At 43.1% G+C, this 12,985-nt stretch overlaps 1 protein-coding gene across 1 annotated transcript in view; it reads left to right on the top strand.

The window, feature by feature from the left end:
* The first annotated feature begins 2,059 nt into the window (after positions 1-2,059).
* Positions 2,060-12,985, top strand: part of ank2b (ankyrin 2b, neuronal) — a 202,296-nt gene continuing 191,370 nt past the window's right edge. The window contains exon 1 of the mRNA XM_030430603.1: positions 2,060-2,547. Coding sequence (XP_030286463.1) covers positions 2,461-2,547 — 87 coding nt within the window. The 5' untranslated portion in view covers positions 2,060-2,460. The remainder of the gene's footprint in view (positions 2,548-12,985) is intronic.

Raw genomic sequence — 12,985 nt, 5'->3', positions numbered from 1 at the left:
TAGAAAAAGAGATTTTAGTCTTATCATGTAACTATAGGCTACATTATAGAAGATATAATTCTATTGTGTTTCATATACAATTAACGCTATATATTCCTATCCCATAATAAGTTGCACTAATGAATATATTCACATCATCAATGGATCAATATGATGTGATCAAAGGGGTGGGAAACCTAAACAGCTGACTGCCCCACTCAGTTTGACATCTTTTAGCTCAGTGTTTTGGTTCTCCTTCTGCAGCTTTATCATGTTAGATCACTGTCACTGTTTTCATCCGACCTTCTACCAGCATCAGGCGGTTGTTTTCAATGAAAACGGCTCTGATAAACCCACCGTAAGCCACCCACCCAGCACCAAAACATGGACAAAATAAGCTAGCTGGTGAACACAGTGGAGCATTTAGCAGCTAATGAGCCAGATCGTTTTCCCAAGAGATGGTTAATAAGGAGAATAAATCTTACATAGAGACAGCCTAATTACATAATTTCCCTATTACTGTCTGCTTCAACCAAAAAGGTTTAAAAAAGCAAGTGGTTTGGGGGCATATTGTTACAGGTACCAGTGCGACAATGAGGCATGATTCAGGAGGTCCATGAATCTGAAGTCGATCAGGATTTTACTTTTGGAATTAATCACAGTGACATTTGTGGCCACTGAAGGTAAAAAGTAGAAATACAGTGTTCACATTTTCTAAGTAATCTGCTGAGAGTGTGTGCTGACACTTATCTGATTGGCCAATGCAGGATTTTGCCTGGGACACTGCGTTGAAGCAAAAGTTAAGCTGGATATGACTTTTTCTGTACTTTTTTTCCGATTCCTCTGCATTGGCACCTCCTCTGTGTGCCGACATAGTGGGTGTTTGAAGATGAGGCTGCAGGTTTTTTTCCCCACACAGAAGTGTTTTCTGTCCAAACATGGCCTCGTGAATGAAGACCTTTTATGTCAAAGCGGCAAAATGTTTTAACAATGACAAACATTATTTACAAATCCATATATACTTTATTTGACTTTGAAAGCGTAAAGGAAATTCCTCAATTAAGATGCAAAGACAAAGACTTCATGTCGAGGGTTAGAGTACGCTGGACTAGCTGTGTGGAGCCATTTTATGTGTTATCGCTGCTGTTTTTCGGAAAAGATAATGTCTGTATTTTCATTTTTGGGTGAACTTATCCTTTAATTTCCAGCCGACAGTTTTCTTCACTAATTCAGGGTAAGGGTTATGGATTGCAAAGCTACCAAGCAATCAGCTTTTAATCAGAGCCAGCATGGTACTTCTTAAACAAATCCTCTGACATCGCCTCTCCTAGATCGGGGCTGTAAGGAAGCCCCTCTCCCCTTCCTCTGTTGTGTCTCTGAGCTGGGGTCACCCAGAGGGGCAGTCAATGTCACTGCCCTTAACCAGTTCAACCAATCACCTAGAAACAGCTGCCCCCCACAGTCCGTCTTCATCCCAGGACACCCCCCTTCAGATTGTGACAAATCATATGGCTGAGGCTCCCCTCTTCCCTCTTGGTACCCCAACCCCCCTAAAACAAGCTACCATCCCCCATAAGCCTGCTGCATGCATGGTGATGAAAGGCAGGTGTATGATGAGATGGGGAACACCTTGCTGTTTTTGTGCGGTCAAAGTGTAGGGGATCATGTTGTCAGGACATCACAGTGCAAAGTAGAGGCCGGTGGTTGACGATGATGCTGCAATGAATGTGTGTGTGTGTGTGTGTGTGTGTGTGTGTGTGTGTGTGTGTGTGTTTGGGAGACAGGAGTTTTTGCTGCTGGCACCCTTGAAGCACAACATGAGGTACATTTAACTTAACAATGAATTTGCATTTGTGCAAACTGTGCAATATTGCATTATTATGTGGCTTTATGAGAAGCATACAGTGTTGACAACATGGAATCAGGTTCACTGTCATGCCAATGAAATGTTCCAGCGAAACGCACGAGCTAAAATGAAAGAAAAAAAAAAAAAATCAAAACAAAACACTGGCTTACACCAGAGTGTGTGCTGCTGGAGGAAGTGGAGCAACCCAGATTCACACACTCAAAAACACACGCACAAAAGAGAGGAGAGAGATGTCGTCCGAAATAAGAGTCTCGCCTCGCTACTTAGGCTGAGCACAGTGAGAGCTGGGGTGAAGTCAAAGACAGGGGAGAGCGCAGAAGGAGAGAAACAGAGAGAGAGAGAGAGAGAGTGTGTGCGTGTGTGTGTAAAGAAGTGTGTGAGGGACCCGGGGAAAAACGTCATCTGCCTGGACTGGAATACCGGACTGCGAGCATACGAGCACCGGCCGGAGGAGGGACAGTGACTCCACTGTGAAGCCGGACAGAGAGTCACTGTGTACGGACAGGAAACCATTGGTGTTACCGGTCCGCTCGCAGCAGCAGGGCTGAATGCTGGAGGACAGCAGAAAGTGACACCAGGAGCTGTTAGTGAGTGACTAAGAGGAGGGGGGGAACATGGCTTCTTCTCCGGTCACCCCAGCATCGCTGGAAGGAGAGACACCTTCACCCACCGGGAATGAGGAGCCCGCCACAACACGACAGGTACACACGTCTGTGCGCGAGTCGCATGCCCAAAAACGTTCCATTCACGCGGACGTGTGAAAAAAAAAAAACAACAACATGCCGAACTTCATTTGAAACCATGTGAGTTTAACACCTTCTCGGGCATCTGCGAAGACACATGCGTGCAAGAGTTCGATTGCAGACTCAGTCTGAGTCAGCAGAAACTACTCTTTCATTCGGCGTGAGTTTGACACATCAACCAGCTGTTATTTTTTCAAATAAAATCCTCATTTAAAATCGCTTTGTCAAGTTACCTCGTCCCTTAAAATGATGGGTTTTACCAAGCTGTATGACTCGCTGTAAAAGTTCAGATTTGATCGAATTTAATGTCATTTCGCGTACCGAATCTCAGATAAGACCCGAAGACGTATGTGAGCCCCCACGTCATTCGATGTCATGCACGTACATTTGCTGATGCCCGAGGAAACACAAACGGGAGAGATTCTGAATGGAGTCTGGCGTGACGTGCTGTCGCCACTGACACGCTGTCTTGCACGTCGCTGATACTGAAGTGTCGGGGCATGGGCTGTCTCACAGAGAGACAGCGGGCTTTAGCTGGGAAGGCGTTTCCCTGAATATGACATTTGCACTGCCGTAGAAAGATGACTGCTGGAAAGTCATGAAGTTGTCCTGACTAATCCTGTTACTGCTGCTCATCTGGAGCCGATGATGCTGTGTACATAGAGATGATTTCTTGCTGTGCCCTGTTAATAAGGCAGTATTTACAGTGTGCTGCCCGCTTGGAGTATGCTGAAATATAAATGATTCTATTTCCTTTCCATCAGCCTGCCAAACTGCTGGCACAGTGTTCCTGTGAATGAGTCATACACAGGAGAGCCAACATGTGCTGCTCTCAGATAGTATTAGACAGAGCGCTCTGCTGAAACACTGCAGCGTGTTGTCTGTGCAGAGGTGAACCGTTTACAGCCTGCTCCAAGCTGAGGCGCTCACAACAGGTGTATGGCAGTATCAGTGTCACCAGTCTGGCGGCTCTGATGTTCTAATGTGTACACAAGACCGGAGTGACAGCAATGCAAATTGAAGGCCAGATGTAAAGCTTGTACCGCTTTTTCCACCAGAAGTAGCTCGTCTGCACAGGTTTTTCTAAACGCGGTTCAACCTGATAAAGATCGCCTATTCACCCCATTCCCACAGGCAAGGCAGCCCATCTGTGATTTTTCTTATCTGAAGTGTCAGTTGTAACCGAAGAGAAAATTCTGCTGTTTTGTTGGGTAACTGGACTCTTGGTCGTTAGAACTGAAGAGGTCTCTTGGATGAGAGGTGAAACGTCCTCAAGAAACTGAAACAAGTCCAGTTGCCTACGATACAGCACTTAGCCGGGAATTCCACTGGTTGCATGTCCATTGCGTAATGGTGCCGCTCCGTCGTCCGTCCACCCCCACCGGCTCTGTTTTGAGTGCAGTATGGCGCAGCTCTGCCGGACAGCTGGAGTTGGGAGACTGAGGAGTTTCTGTGATAATTACAGAATCATGCTTGACCGCAGTTATACGTATGTGTTATAAACACAACAAGAAGTGTTCCCAACCGAAGGATTTGAAGAAGTGCTTGGATTTGTCTGCTGGAGTCAACACAGAGCGTTTTATCATGAAAATTAACTGGATGTTATGTAGTTGTTTCGGCGTGTGACTCTACTGTCTGCTCTGTGCTCATTTCAACTGAATTGATGTGCCGTGCTCCAGCATCCGGCAGAAATAAAAGCCCTGCGTATCTGCTACGTCAGGATCCGGACTGCTGGAGCTGCAGCGGAGCAGACTCGCAATGCAATGGAGCCAGTGGAAGTACACATATAGACTAGAGTGAAACCTAGAAGACAGATCTGGTGGAACTTAGGGGTTACAATTCCCATGACCTGGATGACTGGGAGCCCTAATCAACAGAAGAGAAAACAACAATAGACAAAGCCCACAAGAAGTGGAGCCAATGAAGCCAATTTTCGTAATGGCCGACTGTATAACTACATCGTCATCTGATGCACTGGGGCCCAAAATTATACCAATGTAAGCTTATCTACCATAAGGTGACATTGTAAAAGAAGGGGCTGTAAAAGTGTGAATAAATGCCACAATCCCTGTGAAATGACTCATTTGGAAAGTTGAGCTTTTTGGGCTTCAAAACACAACTGAGCAACTTTCACAGGGATGAACGGGGCTCTGTCTTCAACACTGGCCAATCATAAAACGTCCTTGAATAGACCGCAACTGATATTCCTTCCTTATTTACGTGCCACCACCAGATGTTGATAACGAGTCATCACTTTGTGCAGCGGAATTTAGCGTGTTCACCCGGGTCTTACGTTTAGATCAAAGCCAAGCCCAGGTGATAAAAACCCGGGCCTACTGCAGAGTCAACAGACCTGGATGTTTATGCAGAGTTTTCCCATTCCCGTTGCACACAAAAGCACGATCTTAGTGGGTTTAAGTGGGATTTTTGACCAGTGGGAAAGGGATATGAGACTGCTTGATCTCAAACTTAGGTAAGGGTGCATCGGAAGGTCTGTGATGAATGAAGTCCTGTAGAGTGGTGACACGACACTGTACACAACACGTGTATGTGTGGAGTATCTGCCCTGTTATGTGTTAAATATGTTATGTACGTATAATAAAGTACTATTTATGTTTGGGAAATACAGAATTATGGCTTGACAACTTGTTTGTGCCTTGTTTAAAGGAGCCTGTTATCTGTTCTGGCATGAATTGCGAGGCCTATAATCCCCTGCTCATTGTAGTGACCTCACCACAAGGTCACTACTACTCACACTATGAACCAATGCACTTTTGAGAATTTGGTCACCATTTTTCAGATTTAGATTTGAATGTTTTGCAGAAAAGTCATATGCGCTGGTAAGATGAAGGAATCTGCTCGAAGGAAGTAGATCTACAGTTGAAAATCTTTTCAACAATATGTCGGCATTATACTGTTATCATGATATGAGACTTTACCATGGTCTTAGATGTCGGGATTTCATTATATGGTGATATGACACAGGTGCTGTCTTCTGATTTTAAAGGCTGTATAAGTGATGTCATATTCTGTGTCTTCTGTTCTACTTGTTCAAATACTTCCGTCCCCGCCCACTTAGTCATTATATCCACATTACTGATGATTATTGATCAAACATGATTGCGATGTGTTAAAAGTTGTCAAAGTACTGATAGTCATCCCCACAGTATTGTTGCAATATCAATATTGAGGTATTTGGAGAAAAATGTTGTAAGATTTATTTTTGTCCGTTGTCTCAACATTAATGAATAACTGTAGAGGAGATTTTTAATGAGATGTTAAGGCAACATTGCCCAGCCTGACCTGATCCCCTCAGTTGTAAAACGGGAGTCGGATAAACAGCATTCATTTATTGACAGGTTAGCGACAAAGCTAGCTCAATTACTAACTAGTGGTTAACAAGCTTGCATGTTCCAGGTTACTATCATCTAAGTTGCAGTAGTTTGCCAACCGGTGTATTGTAGATCAGGAAACAATGGAGCCGCTTAGCTTTGCTTCCAATTTTGCCCAGTGGCCACTGTGATCTATGGTTAGGGTTTTCCACAGTGATTAAGTCCTTCTAATGATGAACCTAATCGTTTTTTCCTTTTCCACAGAATTGATATGTAGCTGACGTAGAACCAGAAGTATTTTTCCTCATATTTCTTCATTAGTCATTTATAAGCCTATTAGTGGAAGCTGACCCTTCATCTGTCATAAAAAATCAAATCACATCTCTGCTGAGATCTCGTGTGACAGCAATTCTCCACACTCCACGGCCTGTTATTAACCCCTTCACTGACTCTCACAGCTCGCGTTTAAGTGTGAAACGACATTGCTTTGATACGATCCTCTCCCACTTTTGCTTGTGAAATGCCAGAGCCTGTAACCTGTGTGCTGACTGTCAAATTTGAATGCATTGCCGTTGACTTGGTGAAACCATTGGATATATGGCGTTACACTGCGTTGCATCAATCCTCAGTGCTCACCTGCTCGCCTGTGAATAGTCGCTCCACGAGAGAAGGCTGAGAGGCAGAGCTGCCGACTGTCAGACTCCACGGCTACGACACTCAGTCATGTTGGGCCTGTTGTCTATTAGCCGGTGTTTTCCATTCAACCACAGTCGCAGTATTTCCTGTAAGCGCTCAGAAATAGCCACTAAAGCAGTGTGGATGTTGCAATCTGTCATTTACAAACACACATTTTTATTTTACTATACTAAGGAAGCGGCTACCATACGTTTATGTCATAGGCTACGCATCAAGCTGATATAGGATATGCAGAAATAGTTGGAAAATCAGCAGTTTTTATGTCATGATTGGTTTATCAGCAACAAAGATAACATGCAAAATGCCTTTCAGTCTGTTAATAGAGCTTGTTTATAACAGAGACCAGGACCTTGTAGTGCATAAGCCTCATAATCAAATATTTAAGGTGTGTGACCATGCGGGGCCTGCCGGATGCTGTCTTTATTTTCGTATCGCTCAGAGATTTTACCACCATAAAAGTTGAGATCCGGTCAAGTTCACCCAAACCCACTGGTGCTTTCAGATCACAGTGGTGCCATTGTCACCATTCAGTCTGAACATATGCCATAAAAAGAAATTGAGCGATGCGATAATCATGTAAAATCCGTAGAGATAGAGACGTTAAACCCTCACACACACACACCCACACACACACACACACACACATTATGAACTCAGGAGCCACTGAGGAAACATATGATTTCCTCGAGGCGACGCTGCCATGAAGAACAAATGAGCTTCTTCCCTTCGTTTCACCTCAAAAGCTCTGGCCTAAAACAGAAGTGAGTTCCTGTTTGTAGCCGTCACAGCCTCCGGGATATTCATCTCCGGGTGTGTGAAAGTACAGTGATTAACATGGCAAACAGGAGTGTGAGGCTGAGGCACTGATGACGGACAGTGCTGTAAGAGGGGGGTGGAGGTCAGTTTGCCACCTCGTCTTCTCCTCCTGTAGAGGAGGACATCTGCCACTCGTTTTTTCCTGTCTCAGCCAAGGTCAGCTTGTGAGACAAAATCTGTCCGTTGCAGCATGACTCTGAGAGAGAGAGAGAGAGAGAGAGAGACATGGATGTAAACAGAAAGAGATACAGAGGGCTCTGAGGGATCAATGAAAGGATGTTAATGTGGCAGCCCCAGTGATAGGTGTGGATCGACATTTCGAGATTTGTATTTAATTGAGAAAGTGTCCGAAAATGGTCCCAGAAATGCAAATTTAAAGGGTAATTCTGATTCATTATAATCAGGCTTTCATTAGTGTAGTTTGTGGCTCCTTATTATAACATTGCACTCATCAAAGTACTTGTTAAGACCTGGAAACACAGCGATCGTGCTACGATCTCATTCGTCCTTGTTCGACCTTGGATAATGGTCTGCACAGTTTCTTTTCGGGCGCAATAGTGGTTTGTGTTGTCTTGCAGTAGAGCTGAACTTCCCCTAACCACATGTCCAATTTGTGTGTTGGCTAAATTTCTTATCACATTTTTAAGAGTACTTGTTACATTTCTTTGTGGTTTGCGGTGAAACTGACCATTCACTGCAGCAAACCGAAGTTGGTAATGTGGCATCTATATATATATATATATATATAGACGTTTCTGATTGGGAGCTAGCATGTAAGGCTAACTTATTTGTGCAGGTGCCAACATTAGCACTCTTGCCCACAAGACAGAACTGCTCGAACTGCTGAGTCGGAGTACTGCAATAAATTCAGATTTAGAGGTTTTGGACAGGGCTAAGCAGCTAGTTAAAACCTATACCCCAAAAGGTTAAAGTAGTTCAACAAATAACCATGATAAAATGAAAATCATGGTACAACTTATATTCCATTACCAAGCGCTGACACGCCTGAAAAGTGATCTTGTGGCAAGTGATTATTTAAATTGAAATGATATGACAGTCTATTGTTACTGTGGCAACCAGAAATTAATGCTTGCTGGAGCGAAGATCTGGAACAAGTAGGAGTGAAGTATCAGAATTAGGGTGTTTTGGTTTTGGAGGTCATGGTGGTCGTGTGACGCGTCACCTGAAGTGACGTCACTGAGATCTCACACTGCTACAGTGCGCTTGTCTCCATTCAAACAAAGAATGAAGTGATAAAAAAAGAAGAGCAATTCATTTTAAAACTATGCAGCAAACGCAAAAAAAAAAAAAAAAATAGAAAACAACTCGTGCCTCTGCTCCTCATGTGTATTTGAATCAATATAACACGAACCGATGCTGGGTTGAGATTGTTGGGCTCCGGAGCAGTAGCAGGGTCACAGTCGAAGTGCTCGATGGTTCTTAGTTTCCTCCTCTGCAGTCACAACGCCCAGTGTCCGCCTGAGTCTCTGCCTTCACCTTGCAGGACATGACTAAGCATTTTCCCAGCAGAACAGATGCTCCAGAATATCTGAGGAGCAGTACACTGGCTGGTGGCCACACACGGTTCATAGCAACACGAACATTTAGAGAACATGCGAGAAATATTCTTTAAGGTTTTTATGCTTTGATTTTATCCATCATGTCACTGCCAGAATAACCGATACCTTGATGAATACTGTAAACAGCTGAGAGCATACAGATTCGTCACAACCTCTCTTACACCAGTGATATTAAGGACTCAATTCCAATGAACTCCTTGGTTCGTATATTTTACGCAAGCCACATTAGCCATTGTGTAATCAGATCACAAAAAAAATAAGTAATGTGTCATTTCAGAATATTGTTACAAAGATACTTTATTACATTTCTGACTGTTGACTTTGGTGTTTTTTTTTTTTGCAGTAGTCTTTTTAGTCGACAATGCTAAGGCTAGTGCATCAGATCTGTAGAATAGAGGGGTTTTAAGATATTACACTTCCTTAAGAAATGTGCCTTTTTTTCTTCACGCTTTACATATTATATTATTGTAGTATTTGGGTAACTAAATGGGTTTTCTATTTGACTGATTATTACATTGATTGATATTTCTTAAAAGGAAGAAAGTTAGGTCATTGGAATTAAATGAGAAAAAAAGCTAATCGAGCCCCAACCCTCACCTGAGCCAGCCAAGAGTGTATAGGCTATAAGGAAGAACATGATAAGGATATATAGCTGTGGTGTTAAATAAAAAGATCTAAACCATGTCCATGCCTTTTAATGACGACTCATCATCATATCTTTTTTTTTTTTTTTTTTTTACAAGCATATCTACCTATGAACATTCAGACCCCGTTATTCAGCCAGTCCTGCATGGAGGGGTTGGTGGATTATTGGCAGTCTGGCAGGTGTCATACCGCACAGATGTGCCGCTCAGCTGGCAGTAGACAGATTTACTGAGATCAGTTTGCTGTGTCATGCAGCTGTTTGGTAAATGTCCGCGCTCACAGATTGGACTCAGTCGCCTCTAATTTATCCTATTATCATAGCTGAAATGATAGTTGAGATCCTTCTCCCTTACTTCTGTAAATCCTGTCATTAGTTAACATTATGTCATCAGCTGATGACAAGCAAACCATGAGCTGTGATGGAGGCCTGAGGACAGTTGAAGCATCAGACAGACAAACACCGTCATTCTTTTATTTACTTTAAGCCGCCTCACATTCTTCTTTTCAACGTAGAGACGAGATCAGGCAGTCATGTGTAACACTGCTGCATTTCTATATGCAACTCCACTGACGGGGAGACTCAAGACATAATCAGCACTTCTATTGTAAGATTCGGTTGAGCTTGGAGCCACGACTAGAGGAAACAAACATCACGTGATTTCTGAAAACGGTTCAGTGACTGAGCTTTTTTTGCCTCATTAGTAGCAGGGCTGAAGGATGCAAAGGTTGATTTGTCCGTCTGTCCATCCAACGCTTTTGTCCAGAGCAAGACAAGATACAGCTACTCCACAGATTGTCAGGAAATTTGGTTTAGATGTTCATGGTCGTCAGAGGATAAATCCTACCATCCTTTTGTCATTATTTGCTTGATGACAGGGGCTGATTGCCAGGATATGGCCAATTTTGGTAATATCAGGAAAGATAAGTGCTCTTAATCTTTCTGGTGAAGGCAGTCTGAACGGCAAGTTTGAACTGTTACCACTTACTGACAGGAGCTGGGAATTAAATCACACCTTAGCTGACTGTGTTCCAGGACAACAAGTGGGAAAACCAGTTCTAGTCACGTTAGCCATGATTAGCCATCATGAGCAATACCAGCCGATAACAACCTATCCTGCGTTCTTTTGCAAAAACAAACAACAAAGCAACATGTCCGACAGAAGTGCTGAAAAACATGATAAACGTAACAATTCCGCTGCTTTCACAGTGGTCGATGTGCAGAGCAGCCATCTTGGATTTTGAGTAACATTTTGTTAAAATTTGTTCCCTAATCATCTGGATTTAAAAACTGTTATCCAATTGGATACTGTTGGATTTTTTATTTTTTTTGCTGCTGCTTGAATCTTCCATCTTTACTCAGCAGAGTTCTTTTTTGTCCTGCCAGGTCTGCCATACTGTTGGGCTGAATCGCGATTTGAAACAACGCCATTAGCAAAGTGGCTGCAAGTGATTTTGCTGCTCATTATTATTACTTTATTAAACTTGATTGCAGAATGTTGCAGTATTTAGATGCTGCTCCTGAGCTGCCTGACACAGAAATGGTTTACAGAAATGTCCTATCATTCTCCTATTGGACTGTCTTTGTTATTTGTATTATTATATCTTAATTCATCAAGCCGCAACCTTTTTTATAATTGTGTGTTTAAACATTATGTGTTATACGGCAATTAAAAACAGGGAATAAACACGTGCTGGCAGCAATTCATATCTTTAAGTTTTCGTCATTTTATTAGGATATAGATCGGTTCATATTTTGATGGTATATATGGCCATATTTTAAAGATGTAATCAAAAATGTAATCAAATATCCTTGTCAATATAAAACATATTCTGAAATGACACATTTGTATTATCGTTACTTATTTTTTTGAGATCTGATGACATGATACTGATTATATGTCATCTGTTGCTACCCAGCTGTGCTTCTAGAGATGTGCTTTGGGACTACAGAGGGACTACTTTAGACAGATGGTACACAGCGAAGAGTGTCAAGAAAGTGGCAAAATTATCCAGTAGGTCTAAACTGGCCTTGAACTCACACTGTCTATGTCCTTAGAGGCATACACCGCCCCCCCCCCCCCAGCGCACTAAATTATAATCTATCCTGGTTAACGACATGGAGTGATAAGCCTCCGTGCATCTATATTTCCAGCAGTGGTGAATTTTGAGGTTGCGGCTGAGAATGTGGATCAATCCTTTTCCTTTGAGGCTCATTCGCTTCCTCCTGTGCTCCTCGCACGAGCTCAGTGACTCACTCTCTGATCTGAATCTGAAGGCGCTCACAGCATATTTGCGCTGGTGTGGGCTCATAGAGACTATTTAGACAGCCCTCCAGGCACTAGGCTGTGGGCATGTGTCACATTGGTGGCATGCCTTCACTGGGCCTCCTGGGGTGGTATGTAAAGTCACTGTGTGTGTGTGTGTGTGTGTGTGTGTTGTTTGCATGAGGACAAGCAGGACATTTGAAGTGCAGAGCCATACACCTCATTGATGGAATCAAGAGCGACCTGGACACACTTCTTGTGTGTGTTTCTGTGTGTGTGTGTGTCTGTGTGTGTGTGCGTGTGTGTGTGTGTTAGCAGTCTGAATAGTAGTCTGTGTCCAGGGGAGGCCAGCAGGCTCCAGAGGACAAAGCCAGCACTTGTGTAAGTCACAGAAATAGGCGGATTTTTGGGAGCTGTTAATTTCCCTAAAAAACACAATCGGCTATTATCAGATGGATCCTTTTTTCTTTGACTTCGTTCAGGGGCTTTTTTGTGTCTCTGGTCTGTCTCTGTAGGCCCCAAGTGTTCTGAGCTCCTAGTCTTGAGAAATTGCCTGCTTCAGGTTCAGCACAATAACATATTAATTGGAGTCAGGGTTGGGTTATACACTGTTTGAGGGTAAAAATGTGACACCCAGTAGAGATTTGGCAGTTCTGAATACCCTGCAGGAGCTGTAGGAAATCAGGCCTGGACTCTCACAGGATCCCTCAATTCTCGCACGAGGTTAGTTGTAGGAAAACATTGTTGGTTAAAATAAGTTACTTCTGTAATTTAAGTATGTCACTTATATAACTTTGCACTCTTGAATGGCTCTGAACTAATTGTACGAGTACGAAAAACACTGCGAGCTCTGTGTATCGCGTTGTGTATGTGACTCTTTTTTTGTTGTGTGTCGCCAGAAAATTGCGTTATAGATGGTTAGAATCCGGATTATTCAACAGCTTTTTCCTGTTTAATCTTACCCTGAATCAAATCGAATTGAACTGGGCTTTGCAGGGGTTCTCGTCTCCAATCTCAAGGCCCAATATCAATGTCTCATGGCACAGCTGTGGCGAGGAGGGTG

The sequence above is a fragment of the Sparus aurata genome, chromosome 10, assembly GCF_900880675.1.
Source record: "Sparus aurata chromosome 10, fSpaAur1.1, whole genome shotgun sequence".
NCBI lineage: Eukaryota > Metazoa > Chordata > Actinopteri > Spariformes > Sparidae > Sparus > Sparus aurata.
This window is presented reverse-complemented; position numbering and strand designations above follow the sequence as displayed.